Below are 21,121 nucleotides of genomic sequence, written 5' to 3'. Positions count from 1 at the left end.
AAGGCAATAAAAGTATTAAAAAGTGTTACGAAGTATTATAGAATGTTATAAAAGTAATCTTCTGACAACAAAGACTGTTAATCCGTTACCTTTCAGAAGCCAATAAAGTGATACTCTAACTCCCTATTCTACTGGTGACTGTAATGAAAACATCATTTTACCAAGTTTGAACACATCCCCCATCATCTTCAAGAAAATCACCTTTTCCTCTGTCAGCTGAAATACGTGCAACAGATGAGCACTTCTGAAATTAACTGCTGCATTTGGCACTATGAAAAATAATAATTTTTTTTAATCGCTGTGCTCTTCACTAAAACATAGAAGTCATGTGAAAGCTCATACCTGAGGCCGCATCCTTGGGTTCCATCTGACGTAGTAGTTCACCCATAGTTCCAAATGGTTCAGACTGGCAACAGGATACAGGACATGGTTTTCATAGTTTACGTAGAAAGGATTTGTGAACTCGTCTAACTGGCTGTTTATATAGGACCACAGCGATATAGTCTTTGTGCTTACCTCCTGATTGAAAAAAAGATAAAAATTAATTATATGGATTGCAAAACCTTAAACTGAGGTTAATATCTACATGTCAGTAATTTTGTCTGTGAAATTTACCTTATCTACTAGAAAATTGCAAGCACTCTGAAAACAATTTCAGCAGCTGGTCATTAAACAGCCTAAAAACTTTAGCAAAACATTTGAATACTTATTCTGGTCCAAGGCTAACTGAGAAAGGAGATTCAGGCATATTATTTTCAGAGACACTAAGTCTAGTTGAGCAAAAGAAAGCTGTACTGCTTGTAATTTACAGCAATGTTTACAGCTACTTAAATATAGGCTTACACACTGACCAACTAAAAAAAAAATTAAATTAGCTTTGACAAGAAAATCAGTGGAGAGATGTAGTTTGGAAGATCCAAAACAGCATCTGTGAAAAATAATTATTCAATTCTCCCACTCACACTATTTGCTCCTATCGATTGATATTATGCTTTAAAATGCCTACTTTATCTTTATTTGCACTTCTGAAAGTTATATTATTCTAAATGTAATCAGCATAATCACGGTTAGGTCAAAGATTGGAAATCTGAACTTATAGCAGATTCAACTTGCAATTTTACACTTCTCCAGTGTTGTAAAGCATGTGTTTCTACTACCGCTGTGTCTTAAATTGCATTTCTTTATTGAGAATTGCATCTGACTATTCATTTATGAAAGAAAGCTGCCTGGAAACTCTGCATTTGCTGAGAACATGTTATTCAGCTCCATCTTGTGGTGTTTACATGCAACTTTTTCCCTACAGAAGCAGTAGAGACAAACCAAAAAAATAGCAAAGCTAAATATGGCAAGGAATGGTTACTTGCTTTAAAAAATATGGAGTATTAAAAACAACAAAGCTAAAAGTAAGCAAAAGTGTACTTGGAATATTAACAAATTTTAATTTTTTTTTTCCAAACTCTAAGTATTTCATTAAGTCCTAACTTCTTTCATTGAGTTATTTTAAATTTCTGTAGTCTTCAACCATACATTCCATCTAATTATGTCCTCAAGTGACCTGCAAAGTCAGCCATAGGCGTTCCCTTGGAAATAGAGAAAGAAATGCTAATATAATTTGATAATGATTATTTCAAATTGTATATGTTGGCTAGAAATATCTGAAAGAGGACTTTCTAAAACCCTCAAACCCCTGAACAGATAATAACTAAAGAAAAATAAGAGCCACCCCATTTAATAGCAGGGCATTCAGTATATATTTCTCATACCATGAAATTTCATGTCTGCATTGTCTTTTAAGACTATGTGACAAATGTATCCACAAATACAGCTCAGATGTTCTTAGGTCTTGTATTCTAAGCATTTTCATACAAAATCAACAAATTAAGAATGCATATTACACTAATTATTTACCTCTTTTAATCTCTCTTTTTCACAGTTGCATAAGAAAGTCCCAAAGAGGCAACTGTAAAGGTGATCCAGAATGGTGATCAAAAATAACTCGTTGAATTCAAAGGCTGCAGGAAACTGAAATAAAAAATTGCTAAAATTACTTTAAACTTTATTTTAAGCAGTGTAGAAAGGAAGAAACTCAGACATAAGAAATAACAGAAGATTCAGATAAGGTTTTTTTTTTCTTATTTAGTGATTATTTTCAGGAAAACTCAGCAATTTCAGTAACTCCCACTGCAATAATACATTTCACCTACATACTACTTTATAAATACTCCTCGGAGACAAACCTTACATTCATTATGCAAGTATACTAGAATACAAACATAGAAACATTAGCTAATGTGAAACTGGTGACACAAAGCAATCCATTTTAAGGAGCTCTAACCGTATTCTGTTCTAACCTATCCCAAATTGTCTTCAACATTATTTCTCTTGTTACAAGACAATAAATCATTTGGGGGGCGGGAGGGGGGGAAAGATGATGATGACATTTAAGAGTTTTATTTCCTATTCTAACATGCAATGAATTGGATAATAAAGACTACTGCACGTACAATATATTTAAGATGTTTCTTTCACTTTCTACCCAAGTAAGTTACTTTTCTCCATTTCATCCCTTGAGTTTACCATCAGCTATATACAATAATTTAATCCCTCTTCTTTTATATTGGAAAGTAAATCCTGTACGTCTGAAGTGAAAGAACTGTTATTCCACTGAGCACCACTAGGTATTTTATTCACTAGCAGAGGTTACCTGATACATTCTAGGAAATAGAGTTGATAATTTGAAAACACTCAAAATGTTTAAGATCTATCTTAATCTGTAGTGCTCTAAAAATCATAAAGGAAGGAATTAATGCAAACTGCATGGGCTGCTACCTATTCAGACGGAAAAGGTCCTTCAATCAAATTTTATGATAGGACTACATATGGCAACTGTTTGATGTGTCAAAATAACTTTGTGTTCACTATGATAAGGGTCTCAAACACAGATACAGAATGATAAACATTTAGGAGAAAAAAAAAATTTAGAAGACTAAAGGAAAATTTAAGAAGTAGCATTTCTCTCATTACCATGAAAGAGAATGTGATAAGAGACTAATTGTCAGGACAAATGAAACAAATTTTGTTCATTCCCACTAAAGGAGTAAATCTTTACAGAAGTCTAAAATGCAAAGTTACAGATTCATAAGGAAGAATTTCCTGTTATATGGAGAAATCTCAAGTCAATATCTCGGATCTGAAGAAAGCAGCAGACTGGTTTCTGTTATGTGCCACTGAAGAATACTGAACACCTTGGCATGAGTGACTCGAGAGCTATTTTAAATTAAAAAAAAAAAAAAACGATGAGTATAGTTAGGAGGAATAACGCAGCAATTGGGACTGCGGATGAACTAGCTGATTCAGAAATTCCTCTTCAGTGTCATCTGTGATCTATGAAGGGCAAATGTTTATTCATGTTGAAAGTAAAGAGTTGAATAACACACAACGGGTGTGCTTGTATTAAACCCAGAAAGATGTAAGTTTTAAGCAATGTTCTTTTAAAAGAAGACTGATTTAAGTCAAACATTGCAAAAACATTCTCTTTCCAAGACTTCTCAAGCTAAGATACACCAACTTTCAACTGAAAATTTTGGGTAAGGAAATTATCAATATCATGGCTCACAAAATGAATGGGAGCCTGCCTTCTTCTGACTCTGCTATGGATTACGCACAGTTCAACAGCACAGCGTGCTCACACTAGGGCTTCTCTCCCAAATCACTGGTTTGTTTTCAATCACCTAGCCATTTGTCTCCATAAAACATATAGGAACTTAAGATTATTAAATTCTCTTTTTCAGTCATGTTCAAAAGTTATCACTTACAGCACTTCCTTCTCTCTCGGAAATCATGCCAAAATTCAATTACAATACAATGATGTTAACAACACAGCTAGGATTTTAAAAAAGTATGAACAGAACTTGATAAGCAGGTGGGCCGAACCAAGTCAGGAGAAAATTCAGTGGGTCTCAGACCTCAATCCCCTGTGCCCAGCCCAAAGCAGCAATGAGATACAGAGAGCAAAAATAATTTGCAAAGGATCAAGATGATATTTAGAAATAACTTTGAAGACAAAGCCTCTCCTAAAGTACTTTAACTGAAAGCACTTAATGAGCCTTGTCACATTAGGGTTCTGTGTTGTGACGGGTCCGTACTAATCAGATGGATGCCAACATGGCCACTATTCCAATCCAGTGAAGCATATTCAAAATTCCATACATCAGTGGTTGCACTCCAACTAATTTATTAATAAGTGATAGCACTTTATTGAAACTCTGTCTTTGGATACAAGAGTTGTACTGTTGGAGCTGATGTATCAAGACTGTAAAGCTTCTATTACCGCTGCTGAGAAATCACTGACCTAAAAACGCTTTCCTCTGTAGTTCCAAGCCCATTAGCGCCTGTTTGAAGATTCAGGTGGAAATGAAAACTTACTTCGTGTCAAATCCACTAATTGTGAGAGAACGCATGAGTCATTAAAATCTCCCACTTGATGCTGCTGGAGTTGTTGGGGGTTTTTGTAAAGGAGGTATTTAAAAGAAGAATTCTCTTGTTTAAAAGTCTGATGATGCCAAGTGGCGTCTGATTCAGAGGCATGCAAAATAAACTTGCTTTTTAATCAATGAACTTGTTCCGTACTACAGTAACATTTAAAATTGAAACACTTTCCGGAATAGTTCTTATGATTGTGGAATTCGACTGAATCAGGTTAACTGAACACTAGATATCATAACAGAGTACACTACTGAAACTAGTGAAAAATGAATCTCTGGCAACAGATGACATCTGATAACAAACAGGATGCAACTTTCTACCAACTTTAAACATACCTTCCTCCTATGTGGGTACTGTGCATGAAAGGTAGAAAGCTACTACTTGAGCTGCAATGCTACATGCAAATTTTACAGTTTTGTTTCATTTTTAACAAGGCATCAGTATTTCATCAGATCACATGTGGCCTTTCCAATTTGACATCTGCTATTCAAAATAGCACCAGAGGAGGGAAATCACTTCACCGTATGTTTTTTATTAAAATCTGATATCAATGTACTTCTCTCAAGTTCTCTATTACTGTATTTGTGTGTCATGAAGACAATAAAAACCAAGGGAAAATATAAGGCTGTCAAGGATTGAGTTTCATTGTCTGAAGCTATCCGGAAATTTCTATCTTAGTGGGAAGTTAGAGATTCTCTCACTGTATTAAGTCGACTGTTTTAAGAATGTAATTCTCAGAACCTGAAAGACAAAATTTGCTTGCTTTGAGCCCACGCCCAAACCCGAGCCCTTACACCCTCCCGCAGTCATGAACACTTATTTGAGCTTTGGAACATTTCACATATGTTTACCATGGATTCTAAAGCACGAAACTAGCACTGTTTTATGAGCAAGTGATCTATGCAAGGATAAAATAAAACCCTGGTCTTCATAGGTCCATGTCAAGGTAATCACAACCTTCACATCTATTCTCTAGGTGTTGAAGTCAACTAAAAAATGAAAATAAGTGGGCAAGAACTCTCCAAGAATGATGTTTTCAATTTTTTTCCTGCTGTAACTTTAATGATTTTTCAATGCCACTGCTGTTCATGAATTTCAGAACAGTTTCTGAATCCAGGTTTTGAACAGATGTGGTATTGGCAAAATGTTTCACAGATTCCCCCCGCCCCTTTTTTTTTTTTTAAACTAGAGGGAACTAAACTGTTTATAGCAAGAAATAGGAAGCAGCAAGGGAGATCACAAAAATAGAAGAGGTTGCTCTCAATTAAGGATCTCCCCAGAGGACTTTTGTTCCTACCAGGTGTTTAGAACTGCTTCTCTTTGCTATTGTTATTAGCTTTCCTCTGAGAGAGGGGCAGAATTTTTCATTTATTTTCTCCAGCCATGCTAAACAGCATATTAATGCTGAAATAGATACACAGAAAGAGAAAGTCTTCAAGGGACGCTGGACAAGGGCCCAGTATTACAACAGGGAACTTTCATAAAGCAACAAAGATGACTGTTTTGAATACAAGTTTTGGAAACTATGATGTAAGTTTTTAAGAACCGTGTTCAGAACAAGAAGACTAAGGTAAGACATCTGGGAATGCTAGCATCATATGGAACCAGACTGCTACCCTCTCCTCTTCAAAACAAATCACATTCTATACAGACTTCAGTATAATAGCTTTTACCATAACAGCACGGATCTGTGTGAGGCTTCAAGGAGAAAAAGAAAGAGAGAAAAAAAAGAAAAAAAGGAGTCAAGCACTTCTAATTTACTTGGAAATAAAGCTTTCATGTGGACAACCAATTTCAGTAACCCCATTAAAGAACAGTAATATAAAAGCTCAGAAAGATCTTAATTTATGCTCATGGAGGTACAAATAAGGAAAATGAAGGCTAAAGCTGTTCTACAATTTAACTTATTCAGAAAAAATAAAAGAGGATTTTAATATTTTGATATTTTAAATATTACTAATTTCAAAGATCTCCCCTAATCCAGAGGTAAAAGCAGTGTTGGAAGTAAGAAAACTTATCTGAGAATAGGCTTGTATGTCAGAAATGCTGTCCTGTATGCATAATGACGCCAACATTAACTTACATTTCACATTTGAGACATACATAGAAGAACCCTCTCCTCCTCTCAGTTCACCATCAGCCTGGATTTTTGCTGTTTCTTAAGGACAATATAAATCCATACAAACATTTACTCCACCAGTGAATATGCAATGCAAATAATTTATCCCATCAATAACCCTCATTTATGTAATCAGAGAATCCTTTGAAAGCGTATTTTAAACAAAAAGGATTCCTGATATTTTGGTTTCAAGTCAATGCTTCTACTCTAGCTCCTTGTACCTCACTTTGAGCAAAAAGTTTCCCTGTGTGTGCACGGTGCAGCCATAGCACAACCAACTTCAGGAAATCATGCTACTGCTCTGCAAAGGAATGTGTTCTCCTACATGAATTACGTTTCCTAGATAAAGACTGAGACCTCATAGAACGTTAAGCATCTTACCTGCTTAGTCATTTGCCAAACACAGTCGATGAACTGAAGGAAAATGGGAGATCTGTCTGCATCAGCATGATCATCATCGCCATGTCCTACTCGCTGAAAGTCAAAACAAACTTTTCATTTCATTCTGGTGTATTTATGGTACCATCCCAACACTTTAAAACTCAGTAACTCTTAAATATGTTCCAATGGCAAGACAAGCAAATCTTCCATAATGCTAACCTGTATTTTTCAGCTACTAAAAATGCATCCCAATATTCACTTATGGACAGGCCTCTGCTGTTGAGCAGAGCTGGAAAGACACTTGGTCAACAAAGCTGTGTCAGTTGTTTCATCTTTCATTGCACAGCCATTTATTTCTACCAGTGGGTCAAACTGGTAGGTACTTACTAAGAGTGTACTGAAACAACGATTATTCCATATCCACCTGCATAACTACTGTCATTTCTCCTAAACCATCTTAGAGTCAGAGACCACAAAATGTTATAATAATTTATGTCCTAATTCCCCACTAGCCCATGTGTTAAATAAACACTTCAACCTTAAATCAGAGTGATGGTTCCAGCAATTTTACCTTCTAGACACCTTAATTGTTCTCCTTGTTTCTCCATTCATAAGATTGTTAAAGATGAAGCAATGTGTTACAATCCCTCTTCCTCATAAAAAATCTGTATTTTTTTTTTAACCATTATGTTCAAGCCACTTAATTCTTATTTACTTTATATTATACCTCAACACACAGATTTCCTGTCAAAAATGAACAGGTCACAATTCTCTGACACACTCACACCATTAAAAGGAGGACACCATAGATAATAACTAAAATGCAGCAGTGTACTGAGAGAAAACATACTATTCAAAATAAAAGCCTTGAAGGTGACAAACTGCACACTAAATCTTTCAGCTTACCATTGCAAATCGGTGTCCAAAACTTATCCATTCTTTCTCTATAAGAACTTCAAACCCCTTGATAGTTCTGTAATAACTGTCCAGCATAAGCATAGCTAGCGCAGTAAGCTGTGCAGTTCGATCCCAACCATCACTGCAGTGTACCACTACAGATGTTTTACCAGATTCAATTTTATCCGCAATTCTTACTGCTCCGGCAAGAAGCATCTTCAATAAACAAAAAGAAATAAACAAGCATATTAAATACTAACCAAAACTCTACCAAAAAAAAAGAGTTACAATTTTATACTCTTAAGGTTAATATATTTTAAAATTTCAGATTAATTACATAATCATCTGGACAACATTGCTTTAAATTAGAGATTTCCAAATGGTGGTATGCATAATCCCAGAGGTATCAAAAACTGTGTGCACTCTGTTGTCCATAACAGAGTTCTAACCAGCTGTTCATTATTAGTAGCACATAGCAAAAGAACCTGGGAATCCCTTCTCTAAATTAAATCTGAAATCCTGTATCATGATGAAAAGACACAAATACTGTAACCTATTCCAAAGGCTGAAGGTTCAATGTTTTCAAAGTTCATTTTCACAGTAATCAATCACTCTTTCTTCCTCAGCTTTCCGTTCTCAACCACTAAGTTTAGAGAAAGGGACAAACTATCCGGCTAATCTAAATCAAAACACAACCCAAACAAACCCAGAAACCCCTGGCTGGGAGCCTGCGCTGGTTTGTTGGTGCATGAAGCATACATTGTATTCAACCCATGAGCAGACCATTAATAGTGTGGACTCAGAAGCATCCTGGAAAGCAAAGGATAGAGATGGCATAGGACTGAGATCACCTCTGTGAACTTGTTATTCTTCTCCCCCACAAAAAAACCCTCTCTTATTCTCTTATGCTGCTCCGTCGTTTTTTAAAAACTTGAATAATCTCTCTCCTGTGAAGAATCGTCTCTGTAACGTGACCTATCATGGCCCTGAAAAATATGTGAAAAAACCCAACCACTAGAATAAGACCACAGGAGAAATTCCTATTCTGCATTCCAACATCAGAAAATGGAATCTTGCAAAATACTTGCATTTCTCCCTTCCCAGGCATGTAAAAACATCTTCTGAGAAGTAGGAAAGCCAGCATCCACTGGAGAAGCTGTGCACAAGACCAGTCTTCAAAGTTATTTCAAGAACCATGCTTTAGAGACAATTTTCATTGATTATATCTTTCATTGATCGTATCTTTTTTGGTAAAACTGAAGGATGCCAGGATGGAAATATCAGGAAACAATACAAAAGCTTCTATGGGAGAATAAAGCTTGTGGTCTGAACTAGTTAATTGCTCATTACTTCAGTTACAAAGCTCTATTGCACTAAAAAAGTGCAAATATTAAAACAGTTTAGTCTTCAATAAAAGCAGAAAACTAAACTATATAACATACAGGTATGCAATAGCTTGCTCCACTGAATTGTCCTAAAGAGAACACAGATGCCTCTGAAGGAGTACAGCTGAAAATAAAATGATAGAACAGATACAGGCAATAAGCAGAGAATGGGAGACTGAAAATAGAGTTACTATTAATTCAGTAAATATCTGCACAGTAGGTGAAGCATTTTATTCTACTTTGGACAAAAGCCTTTAGAAAACAGCTTCCTCCACAAACTATTATTATTTTTTATAGATGTTTCAAAACTTAGCAACCATCACAGAATTTTAGTTAGGGCTCCTAATGAATAACTGGCTTCGGATTGGTTTAGAAAATGACAATTGGTTTAAAAATAATTAAGCACAAGTTCTACCCTGAAAGACAGAAAATACCCTGGAGGGCATGAGGAAACATCCTGGATGTGCAAGAAGCTCCAAGTGACTCTACTCCTGTTGTTACCACTGTCTTCACACACACAGAATGTTACTGGTGCCTCCTCAGACACTCCTGGACCATCTCCAAAGTGCTGTGGGTGCCCAGTGCTAGAAAGGTGAATTTCCAGTAACACATTAACCTGGGACACAACCACACTGGTCTGAGCCCGGAAAAAGATGCGTTAGCATAAAGCTGTGGATTTGTCAATTGCTATTACAAGCCAAATCAAATAAGCAAGGAAGGCAAGCAATTCGTGGATAAAAGCACAGGGAGATACTATCAACACTGTTAACACAGTAATGGCAGCTTTTAAGAAATCAGGCCGCAGTTTGTGCTGTCAATATCGTAACGTGAAGTATCACGTAAGGGACAGATTCATGAAGAATGTTACATGAGTGTCAACTCTTTAAAATAATTTAAATGAAATTTCAAATTGCTATGCTATTGTCATCTGTGCAACAGTGGTATTGGCAACCACTTCTGACACTGTCTAAGCCCAGGAAGCCCATTGAAGTCAATGTCAATGAAAGGTGACCACTGGCCCAAACAACTCCACTTTTAAAAATAGACTATTGTATTTAAGGCCAGGCTGGTAAGAAAAGGCTTACAGATACTCAGATTCCCAAAGCTGTTTGAAATAGTCCAACTTCAAGACAACAAGAAAATTAAACTGTTCCCAAAAGATCATTAAATTTGTTTAATTCTTAATTTAAGTGTTTGCTCCCTCTACTGGTTCTCTAGCTTAGCAAGCACTAGTTAATAGAAGAGTAAAACTAATGAACAATCCCAAACATGTTTTGCATGAGTGACATTTGAGCCAGTTGCTAATAAAACAAATTCCACTCCATTCATATTCATCATAAACAGGGGAGTGAATGTGGTAATGAAATAATCTATTCTAAAAGCATTTCAGAGGTTAGTGAAACAGACTGTAAAACTGAGTGTGGTAGTGATTTATTTTAATATTATGTTAAATAATAGAGCAGATAATAACCCAGTAGAGCACTGACTATAAACAGCCCATGAAAATGTAGGTGCCCGACACATGAACACTAACATCGCATTGAAGGAGGGAAGGATGAGAAAGACTGCAGAATTTACAGTCAAGACCTTCTGGCAGTTGTTCAAATATAATCTGAAGTTCCCAGGGCATTCTTCCAAAAAGCAGGGATAACCCTGGACTGCTCACAAACATTCCCTCTCAAGAAAATAAAACATTGTCCAACACTAAATACGATACTGTGCTATCAGAAATTAACTCATTACCTACCAATACATAAAACTGGACATACAAAGTTATTACGGAATGCTTGAAATGCTATGTTCTAAGTGACCATTTAAAAATTAAGTTTTTTTACAGGATTATCCTGATCAAAGCAATGTGCTTAAATCTAGACATTATTTTAGTAATATTTTCAGGATTGCAAGTTAAAAACATGGTTTAAAAAAACAATTGATTTTCCACATCAAAAGTATTTTACCCTTATATATTCCAGCCAATGTGTGGAGTCCACATTTGATAACCACCGAGTCTCATCGATAGTAGGGTAAACTATTTCTTTAAGTTTACGCAGGGATTCTCTCATTACGTGTATATTATGAATTTCCAGAAAGACCAGCTCTGCATTTGGATAGGCACCTTCACTTTCATATCCTCCACCTTTTGCCTGTCATTCAAAAAGTAAAAACAGACAAAGAAAAGAACATGTACAGGACTTCATCATGAGGTTGAGAGAGTTATTTTGGCCAGGTTTCAGGATTTTCTGAGAGAAAGGATTATTTTAGCAGTAATAAAAACATATTTTTGGCTTTTGTTTTTCTAAGAAGCACTAGGGTATTATTTTAGGTGAAAGAAATTCTAATTGTAATAGGCTACATTTGATAATACATTCACATACCTTCCCCTTTTTGCTACTGAAACCTTTGGTCTTCTATGGGCTTTACTGCATCGTTTCTCAGCTATGTCTTCATGCTGCCTTCAATTCCTGCCGGCCTTTCCAAAATGCTATAAGCAACTTTCCTTCCTTCCCATGCCCTCTTTAGAGACTCTTTTTTATCTCTTTTCAACATCAAGTTCTCCTCATCCTCATCTCTCACTCAATCTTCAGACTTGTAATAAAGATAGAACTACTAATGCTAGTTATGATACCAGCCTACCTTGTTTGTATCTGCAACACTATTCTGTCTGGCATCAAAGATGATAAGTTTATGTGACTGAGCATTGGCATCCATTATTGTCTGCAAATATTTTTCATCTTCTTTGCAACGCTTATCATTTGGGCCTACTGATGGCTGACTGCATCGTGTTATTGTTGCTTGGCTCTCAGGATGAATCCAGGATAACACCTGGAATAAAAGAAAATTGTTTTAGTTTATTATACTACTATTAAAGCAGCCGGTCAGAGTGCAATTAGACAATCACACTGCCTACATGGCATTGTTTCCTGGCAAATCAACAAATGCAAATTTAAGGACAAGCTGATGCAAAACCATATTGACAGCACACACTAGCACTGCTCATCCCAAATCTGACCTTGAAATACTAAGTGATTCTAAACGTCTTAGCTTTTATTTCTAATAAAAACTAAGCCTGCTACTGCATCTTACTAATTAGAAAAAAAAGAACAATGGAGGAAGAAAAACTGCTTCCATGTGGAAGTCTGTGGACCTGTACACTACCTTGCTAAGCAGATCTACAGCATGAAAACTGTCACCATCTAACGTATTGGCCAAGAAGGCCAACGGCATCCTGGCCCATATCAGAAACAGTGTGGCCAGCAGGAGCAGGGAGGTGATCATCTCCCTGTACTGGGCACTGGTGATGTGTTCATCACTGGTGATTCGCACCTCGAATCCTGTGTTCAGTTTTAGGCCCCTCACTACAAGAAGGACATGGAGGTGCTGGAGCGTGTCCAGAGAAGGGCAACAAAGCTGGTGAAGGGCCTGGAGCACAAGTCTTATGAGGAGCGGCTGAGGGAACTGGGACTGTTCAGCCTCGAGAAGAGGAGGCTGAGGGGAGACCTCATCACGCTCTACAACTACCTGAAAGGAGGTTGTAGCGAGGTGGTGTTGGTCTCTTCTGCCAAGTAACAAGCGATAGGACGAGAGGAAATGGCCTCAAGTTGCGCCAAGGGAGGTTTAGATTGGATATTAGGAGAAATTTCTTTACTGAAAGAGTGGTCAGGCCTTGGAACAGGCTGCCCAGGGAAGTGGTTGAGTCACCATCCCTGGAGGTATTTAAAAGATGGGTAGATGAGGCGCTTAGGGACATGGTTTAGTGGGCATGTGGTGTTGGGTTGACGGTTGGACTCGATGATCTTAGAGATCTTTTCCAACCTTAATGATTCTATATTTAAAGGGGTTCTTATGCTACCTGCAAAACTTGCCTATTCTCAAGAAAACCGCTATGGCTGTAACACATTCCACACCAAATCAGAACACAAGCTAATATATGAATTAGCATCAGATACCATTGTGGCTTAGAAGTGTTAACTCCAAACAAAAATTTATAATACGGCACAATAACCAAGCAATTAGATTCACATTTGAGTTGCTCTCTTCAGTTCTAAGCCCATCAAGCCTAATTCTTCTTACTTTGCCCCTCCCTTTCAGGAAGGAATCCGGCCCACTGTTATTTAAAAAAAAGCCTAAAAGAACTCTTATAATTTCTTATAAGCTACAAATTTATAGAGCACTTATATGTCCTTGTAAAAGTTTCACTTACTGGAACTCTGCCTTTTGCTCTAAATGCTGCCACTTTTGAGAGGTCATCGTCCTTTACACTGGTTGGCACAACAAGAATAGCAGGGTATGTATCACAAAGCTCATAGGTGCTGTTAATTTTGGATATTTTCCAACTCTCATTGGGCAAGCCCTGTATGAAAGCAAAACATTTTTGTATTTTTCAGGTTATACCTTTACATATCTGAGTTTGGGGCGATGAAAATTTTTATATGCTACACCCTTTTTTTAAAAAGTGTGCCCACGTTTTTCTTTTAAATAAGCTATAAACTTTAGGTCTTCATATTGAACCGTAAACCGGAACACTGAAAGTCTTTCCTATTTATTATCTTTAAAACTGATATGCAAAATAACCATTTGAATGGTTGCACGCTCAGGTAAAAACTGATCATATAGTGAAATAAAAACACTTTTGCAACTAGGAAACTGTAGATTTACAATGACAAACTGCGGTTACTCTTCTGTTTAATGCTGCTTATTCAAAACCAAATTTTTATAAAGCCTATATTTTCTAGAAGCAGCATTTGGAAAATGTGGATTTAAGAATGCATGTTAAGATAGACCAATTTGCTCAAGTACTCAGCACCTGTTATCTCCATCAACTTTAGCAGGCGCTCAACACTCTCAAAGTCAGGCCACTTGCATTTTATTATCTCAACATGAGATCTAGACAGTCCCTGTATGTAGCTAGAGCTAAAAATTTTGAGTTTTCTTTAATACTTTTTTCCTTATTTAAATGGCTCTGGGGGAGATGGAGAAAAAAATAATACACCAAGTACTTATATAACTTACCTGCCTCTTATATTCTGCCATTGGATCATACACTTTCCAGCCATTAACAGCAAACTTTTCCTTATAGCTGAATGCAAAAAGAGGCTAAAGACAACAAAGCAAAGGCATAAATTACTGTCTGATGGGCTGTATGCACAGTAAGTTCCAAAACAGTGAACCTTCTAATATTTCAAAGGTAACACTTCTAAAACTCTTTAACAGCAGACATAAAACCTTCAGTCAAGACTGGACAACACTGAACACTGTGCTAGAAAGAAAATGAAAGACAGTTTCCTCCTTCAAGTACATCAAGATAGGAAACAGTCAGAGAGAGTTGAAGTTACTTGCCTGTGATCATACAACACACCAATGGCAAAGCCAGGATGAGGAAACTGGTCTCCTACCTCCCAACCAGTTCCTTACCCGTAAAAGCAAGTGAAATAGCATTCTGCAGCTAACTAATAATAAGACCAATTGTATGCATTTGTTCTTTTAGACAGAACTTCTAGACTGAATTACCTACTGCAGAAAATAAGAGTCAATACATACATATTTTTAATCAGCAACATTAGGCAAATCTAGATCTCAAGGGTTATGTACAAATTAACTAACTTCACCGATAGCAGGACATAGCATAATGTTTTATGAATTAATGCAAAAAGGAAACAGAGTCAGAGCAGCTTGCCTGCTCTGTAACAGATTTTATGATCAACATTTCTGTGTTTGTTATACAACTCTTGTATTTCTTCACCTACACTTTCCAAAAAGAGGAGAGCCAGTGACAGCCTTCTCTACGTCTTAAGACTTACCAGCCCATTAGAAACAGGAAATGCGCGTGTTACAAGGTTTTCAAAAATCTCCAATCTGTTCTGCTCTTCCTGTTTATAGGCCAGCCGCAAATTTCTCATATCCTGTCAAAAAGAAGTTATACTCTTTTACTCTATGATAAATTAAAAAAAAAAAAAAGCAGTGTGCTGGTTTTGGCTGGAGTAGAGTCAATTTTCTTCACAGTAGCTGATATGGGGCTGTGTTTTGGATTTGTGCTGGGAACAGTGTTGATAACACAGGGATGTTTTCATTACTGCTGAGCAGGGCTTACACAGAGTCAAGGCCTTTTCTGCTCCTCACCCCACCCCACCAGCGAGCAGGCTGGGGGGGCACAAGAAGCTGGGAGGGGACACAGCCGGGACAGCTGACCCCAACTGACCAAAGGGATATCCCATACCATATGACGTCATGCTCAGCATATAAAGCTGGGGGAAGAAGGAGGAAGGGGGGGACGTTCAGAGTGATGGCGTTTGTCTTCCCAAGTCACCGTTACGTGTGATGGAGCCCTGCTTTCCTGGGGATGGCTGAACACCTGCCTGCCAGTGGGAAGCAGTGACTGAATTCCTTGTTTTGCTTTGCTTGCGTGCGCGGCTTTTGCTTTCCCTATTAAACTGTCTTTATCTCAACCCATGAGTTTTCTCACTCTTACTCTTCCGATTCTCTCCCCCATCCCACGGGGGAGGTGAGCGAGCGGCTGGGTGGGGCTTAGTTGCCAAATGGGGTTAAACCACGACAAGCAGTTATAAGAAATTTGATTGAAGGAAGCCATACATGTAGCACTAAGTCACTGATATCATCTAACTCACATTAGAACACAGTTCTGTAAGTGTTCATATCAGACGACTAGGATCGTCATTAGAGTTGCTAGATACCATAAAAATAGCCATTTTTCCTTTGAATTCACTCTAGAGACAAAAGGCAGAAGTGTTTAAGACTGCAAGTATCATAAGAGGAATTGAAACATATTATCTAAATGAAGCAGGGTTCAAATACAGGGAACTGATCAGACAGAAAAACAGCACATGTGCGTGCAGATTCCTCTTACAGAAAAATGAAATGAAAATAGTTTAATATTTAATATACTACCAATCCATACCTTGCAAACTATTTCTATACCACACGAGTTGTCTCCGTGGCTCTGTACTCCAATTTTTTCAACTCTACTTATGACTCCAAGGGGAACATCAACAACAAAAGGTGGATCCTGAAATTTGTATATGAAACAAACGAATTTTGTTACATTAAGAGGAACACAAACTAATACTATTCATGTATGTTTCATTAGAGTCAACTATAATTCCTGTTTAATAGACTGCTGCGGAACATCATACTTCACTTACACTAAATTTGTCAGTTTCTGAAATCTACTAGCAACATTCCTACCTGAAACAATACGCAGATAGATAGTGAAGTCTTACCCTTTCAACACTTTTGATATACATTCTGAAGTCCGTCACTGTTAGTGTACCACTGACTGCTCCCATAAATGGACAGATATACATAACATCTTTAGCTGGAAAACAGACCAATTAAAGCTTTGTTTTATTATTATAGACATTTGTTCCATAAAAATCTATTTCCATTTAAAAATAGCAAGATTTTTGCAGTTCCATAAGATTTTGATGCTTGACCTCTACAGGAAAGCCTACTCCTCAGATGCTGTCAGGACTAAAGAGCTGTCTTTATCTCAGCAATGAAAACAATCAAATTCCTCAGTCCCACTGCTGCTCAGCAACTACTGAGCAACTGGGGCTGGGCTCAGCTAGCATGGCTGCAGTAGGGGCAGGCAGGTAACAAAGCACCCTGCTAATACTCTTAGCTGCAGGCGCTCTGGTCCCTGCCCTGACGTGTAAAGCACCCACACTCACCTCAGAGGGAGAGCATCCAAATGGGCAATTACTGATGTGTACGTAACTGACCTCCAAGTAATTCAGTTATATGCCCATATCTTCATTTTCACTTTTATTTGAAAGAGCTAATATTCTTTTCTAGCCACATACTGTACTGCTAACGCAGAGCTTGCCGTCACAGGCCAAAGTGAAATAAATCTCGCTAAGAACTGGAAACTAAGTTTTCCAAACTTCATTTTCTTTGCTATCACAATTTTGAAGCTTTTGAGTCTACGAAGTATCCTTGGCATCCCCAAGCAAAAGTACAACCAATACACCTGTCTGGAACAAACTAACCCTTGAAAAAAATTGATTTATCTATATAGAGCAAGTTATCCCCTGCAACTGATTTCTCCTTCCTCTATTTGGATTTAAAGGACAAAGAAAAGAAATCCACGTCAAATCAGCCAACCTAAAGTGTATTAAATTAAAATAACAAAAGTCAAAATGAAATAATATTCTGTTTTTAAATAAATAAACCAGTGATTTAATAGTATTCAGTGTAGTACTCAGTAGTATGCTTACCAATAACTTTGATTGATTCTCCAGGAAAAAGTGGAGCCTCTTCCATCTGTGCTAGTTTGTTTCCATCCCGCAGTGCCTGGCAGAAATCCAAAACCATGAGTAAATCTCACTTTCCATCTGTACTACATCGATACATTTTGATGCAAAGTGCTTTTACTACCAGATTACTGGAACACAAGAAGTGTATCTTTTTTTACAAGGCGCAACTGTATTAAACAGTACCATAGTAAAAAAAAAAAATCGGTATTATAAGCATTACACAGACATACATGTTAGTAACATATTAGTAATAAAGCATTTATGCAACAATTAGTTTCACAGGCTAGCTACATATAGCATGCAAAAATATGAACAATAAGATATACCCAAATTTGTAATTAATAATTTGTTAGCGTTTTGCTAAATGCAGGTATTGTTTTGGGTATTTTATCTACTTGAGAACATTTTAAAGCTCAATAATATTTTTTTTCCTATTCTTAATGTTGCTTATTTAATATTTGAGTATTTTCATACTGAGAGAATTATGTGGCAGAAGCTTTATTTATTTAACATTTTCACTTTGCATTTTTGATAGCAAAAAGTCAGAAGCACCCCACGATGCTCTATTTTAACCAATACCCTACTGAGAGTGGCAAAATTATGGAAGAGGTCCATTATAGGAAATTTGGATCCAGAAAGTCAGATTAAGAATGAAGAAATAATGGAATATAGAAGAACAATTAGCAATTTTAAAATAAGGGCTAGTTCCATAAATTTTCATTTAGGTAAATGGCTTCATTCCTGAATGATACAAGATTGATCCTTTGGGTCCTTCGTTGGCAGCTAAGATTTACCAAGTACTAAAGATTTTAATTAAGAATAAAAGGGTTTGCGGGCCCTTTAAGGACCATGTGAGAAAGTGATCTCTTCCAGGTCACCATGATGAGATATTTAGGTTTCAATTTTTTACATCCTGAAGTGAGAATAAATATAATGGGCTATGTTACAGCAAACAAATAACTCTTTCCCTGTATTACTGCTCTGATCTACATACAAATAACTGGTAGGATCTGTCTGCCTCCAAACAAACTACCCCAAGCCCTCATTAATAAATAATTTCTAAAGATATTTAAATTGATCTCTGGCTTTAGATTTTTTTGGAAACTAACAGGATTTTACATTCAGCACCCAATCACAAAAGATGATGTGTAGATACTTACAAACTTAGAAGGACAGATGTGCTCTGTCAGATAGGGGCTTACGTGCAGTATCACATTTTAGACGACATGACATTACACGAAAACCCTACGTAGCACATAACCAGCTAACACACTAAATGCCTTCTATGGATTCTCTTGCATGAGAAATATAAATTTGTACGTACTGTACAAGTACTAATATATAGTACCTTGCTACACAGTTAATGAACAAAAGACGAGTAAAACTTGCCACCTGATCAGGTTCTGCTTCAGAATGATAGCCATTGTGTCCATCCTGAATCTCCTGCATTGCATGAGGCAGCAGTAGGGCAAGAGAGAAGTAACAGGAAAAAACATGCAGACAACAGGTGAAAGGACAGAATCTTTTCTTTTTTGTTTCCTTTTTTTTTTTCTTTCCTTAAAAAGACAGCATATACTTTAACTCCAGTTTAGCTATTCAAAAATCTTCCACTCCTGGCACAAACTACTTTCCACAGAAAGGAATCCAAGCTATTAGCATGATGCTTTTAATGTTATTTGGCACAACACAAAATGAAACATTTAATCCCTTTTTCACAAAAGAGTCAGTGCTGGTAGATAAGAACATAAAAGTACGTACTGTCTTTTTAAGACAAACAACCTTATAGTGAAGAAAATGAATTCCAAGTATGCCACATGCTTATCAATAGAAGAAATTGAGTACAGCTTGCAATGGTAGCATTAGGGGAAAACTCATGCAATCTTTCACGGAAAAAATAGGTCGACATCAAATAGAAGTATCAAGACAATTTAGAAAATGTTTTACTGTGTAAAACATGCTTTAATTGAACTTTCAGTTCTATGGTTTCACATATTTTTCCAGCAACTTCTGTGTTGTAGCTGGAAACCTAGTCAGTAACTTTACAGAACCTAAAATTACTCCTCATAGCAAAATATGCAAACAATTCACTTTTTAATGTTAAGTTATTTTTGCATCATATTGGCAGCACATCCTGAATATTAATTAAATCTCTTTAATAAACATAAGGTCCCTATGCACTTCGGAGAGAAGCACAAATGTCATAGGGTCATACGAAGTAATTGTTTTAATACATTCAGCCAAAATTGTTCTTCCGTCTTCTTTCTTTATTAACTGCAGAGAAGTTGTGTTCATGACAGTCCATTATTCCCAGTTCACATGCAAAGAACTTCTCGCTTGATAGACTGTAAAACCAGCTGCAGTCTAAATTGATATATGTTTGCTAAAGTCAATTTTTCTTTTTACAGTATTTCTACAGAACCCTCAAAAAAGAAAAACTTAGAAGAAGGACTTCAGATATCTTCAGACAATTTGAACTCTACAAGAGTTTAAAAAGTTATAATTAATTTTAAAACCCTTTCAAATTATAAAGGACTTCTAACACTTAAGTATTGGTGGAATTCTGTTAAATAGAAATTACTTAAATTTCAGATTATAAAAATGTTGTTTCGGAAATTAAAGCAAAGTAGATATTGTGATCTCTGGAAGAAAACCAGAAGGACAACCAGCAAATACACCAAAAGATTTTAAATAAATGAAAGAGAAAGAAGCACAGCAGATCATTCAAAGATCAAAGCCTTTACAAAGAACGATGAAAAACTCAACGAAAACAGTCAATTTTTGTTGCTCAACTCAGACCAATTATTTCAAGACTATCTATTTAAAAAAAAAAAAGATCAACTTGTGGATTTGTATGATTGGACTAAACACATCATTTTCAAATATGTAAACAACGGATGAGAAAAAGAAATCATTCAGGCTTCATCTCTCAGTTTGAGACTGAACAAGAGGTCTTTGTTTGAATAAAAGTGTTACACGCATTTCATGAACAATGTCAGAACAGTGTCCAGATCATTTCTCGCTTCATAAATGTTACTAAGAGAGAGGGACAAGAAAACAAGGCATGCCCTTTTTATATCTCCAATGAACAATGGGCAAGACCTAGTCTCAAAATTATCATTAAAAAGATGCAGGTCATTGCACTAGTGTCTAACTTCAAACCTAACTTTCAATCCTAATACAGGGTGGTAACAATTAAGGTAAAACATGCACAAAGGCAAGCATGAGTTGGTACCTTATTTAAACAGGATAGACAAAGACGTAACGCTTTTACCACTAATATTCTTTAGCATAGATAACACGTTAGAGCTGCTAATACAGTACTCTGTAGTCCGAAGCATGTAAGCCTCAGTTGCAAGCATCCATTTTGTCAAAATTAATGTAATAAAACTGAAGTTAGTATTGCACATTCAGAACATAATTTAAAAATACTGCTCTCTTACACATTGACTTTTATTGCTCACGAAAACATTGTAATGTATATAAAGCATTTCTATGGCAAAGAAGCTGTTGCACTGCATAGCAAAATGGTCTGACTGGTTCATAAAAACCATTAATGAAGTAAAGAAGAACGCTCGACACACCAA

At 36.6% G+C, this 21,121-nt stretch overlaps 1 protein-coding gene across 11 annotated transcripts in view; it reads right to left on the bottom strand.

The window, feature by feature from the left end:
- The window catches only part of MTMR1 (myotubularin related protein 1), a 40,347-nt gene that overhangs the window by 13,474 nt on the left and 5,752 nt on the right, over window positions 1-21,121 (bottom strand). For 3 of the 11 annotated variants that reach the window (XR_012675574.1, XM_075162281.1, XM_075162280.1), the window contains exons 1-13: window positions 18,930-18,951; window positions 17,499-17,574; window positions 16,503-16,597; window positions 16,181-16,288; window positions 15,066-15,167; window positions 14,278-14,361; window positions 13,469-13,618; window positions 11,902-12,090; window positions 11,226-11,411; window positions 7,892-8,098; window positions 6,986-7,078; window positions 1,909-2,022; window positions 343-519 (exon numbers count right to left, since the gene is read on the bottom strand). Coding sequence is in view for 10 of the 11 variants with exons in the window: in XM_075162281.1 (XP_075018382.1) it covers window positions 343-519; window positions 1,909-2,022; window positions 6,986-7,078; window positions 7,892-8,098; window positions 11,226-11,411; window positions 11,902-12,090; window positions 13,469-13,618; window positions 14,278-14,361; window positions 15,066-15,167; window positions 16,181-16,288; window positions 16,503-16,597; window positions 17,499-17,544 (1,551 nt within the window). In the remaining variant the exon portion in view is untranslated. Of the gene's footprint in view, window positions 1-342; window positions 520-1,908; window positions 2,023-6,985; window positions 7,079-7,891; window positions 8,099-11,225; window positions 11,412-11,901; window positions 12,091-13,468; window positions 13,619-14,277; window positions 14,362-15,065; window positions 15,168-16,180; window positions 16,289-16,502; window positions 16,598-17,498; window positions 17,575-18,885; window positions 18,905-18,929; window positions 18,981-21,121 lie in introns of those variants that run through there. The other 8 variants (XM_075162284.1, XM_075162276.1, XM_075162279.1 and 5 more) reach the window with 5 other exon arrangements.

This window comes from Calonectris borealis, chromosome 13 (genome assembly GCF_964195595.1).
Source record: "Calonectris borealis chromosome 13, bCalBor7.hap1.2, whole genome shotgun sequence".
Taxonomy (NCBI): Eukaryota; Metazoa; Chordata; class Aves; order Procellariiformes; family Procellariidae; genus Calonectris; species Calonectris borealis.
This window is presented reverse-complemented; position numbering and strand designations above follow the sequence as displayed.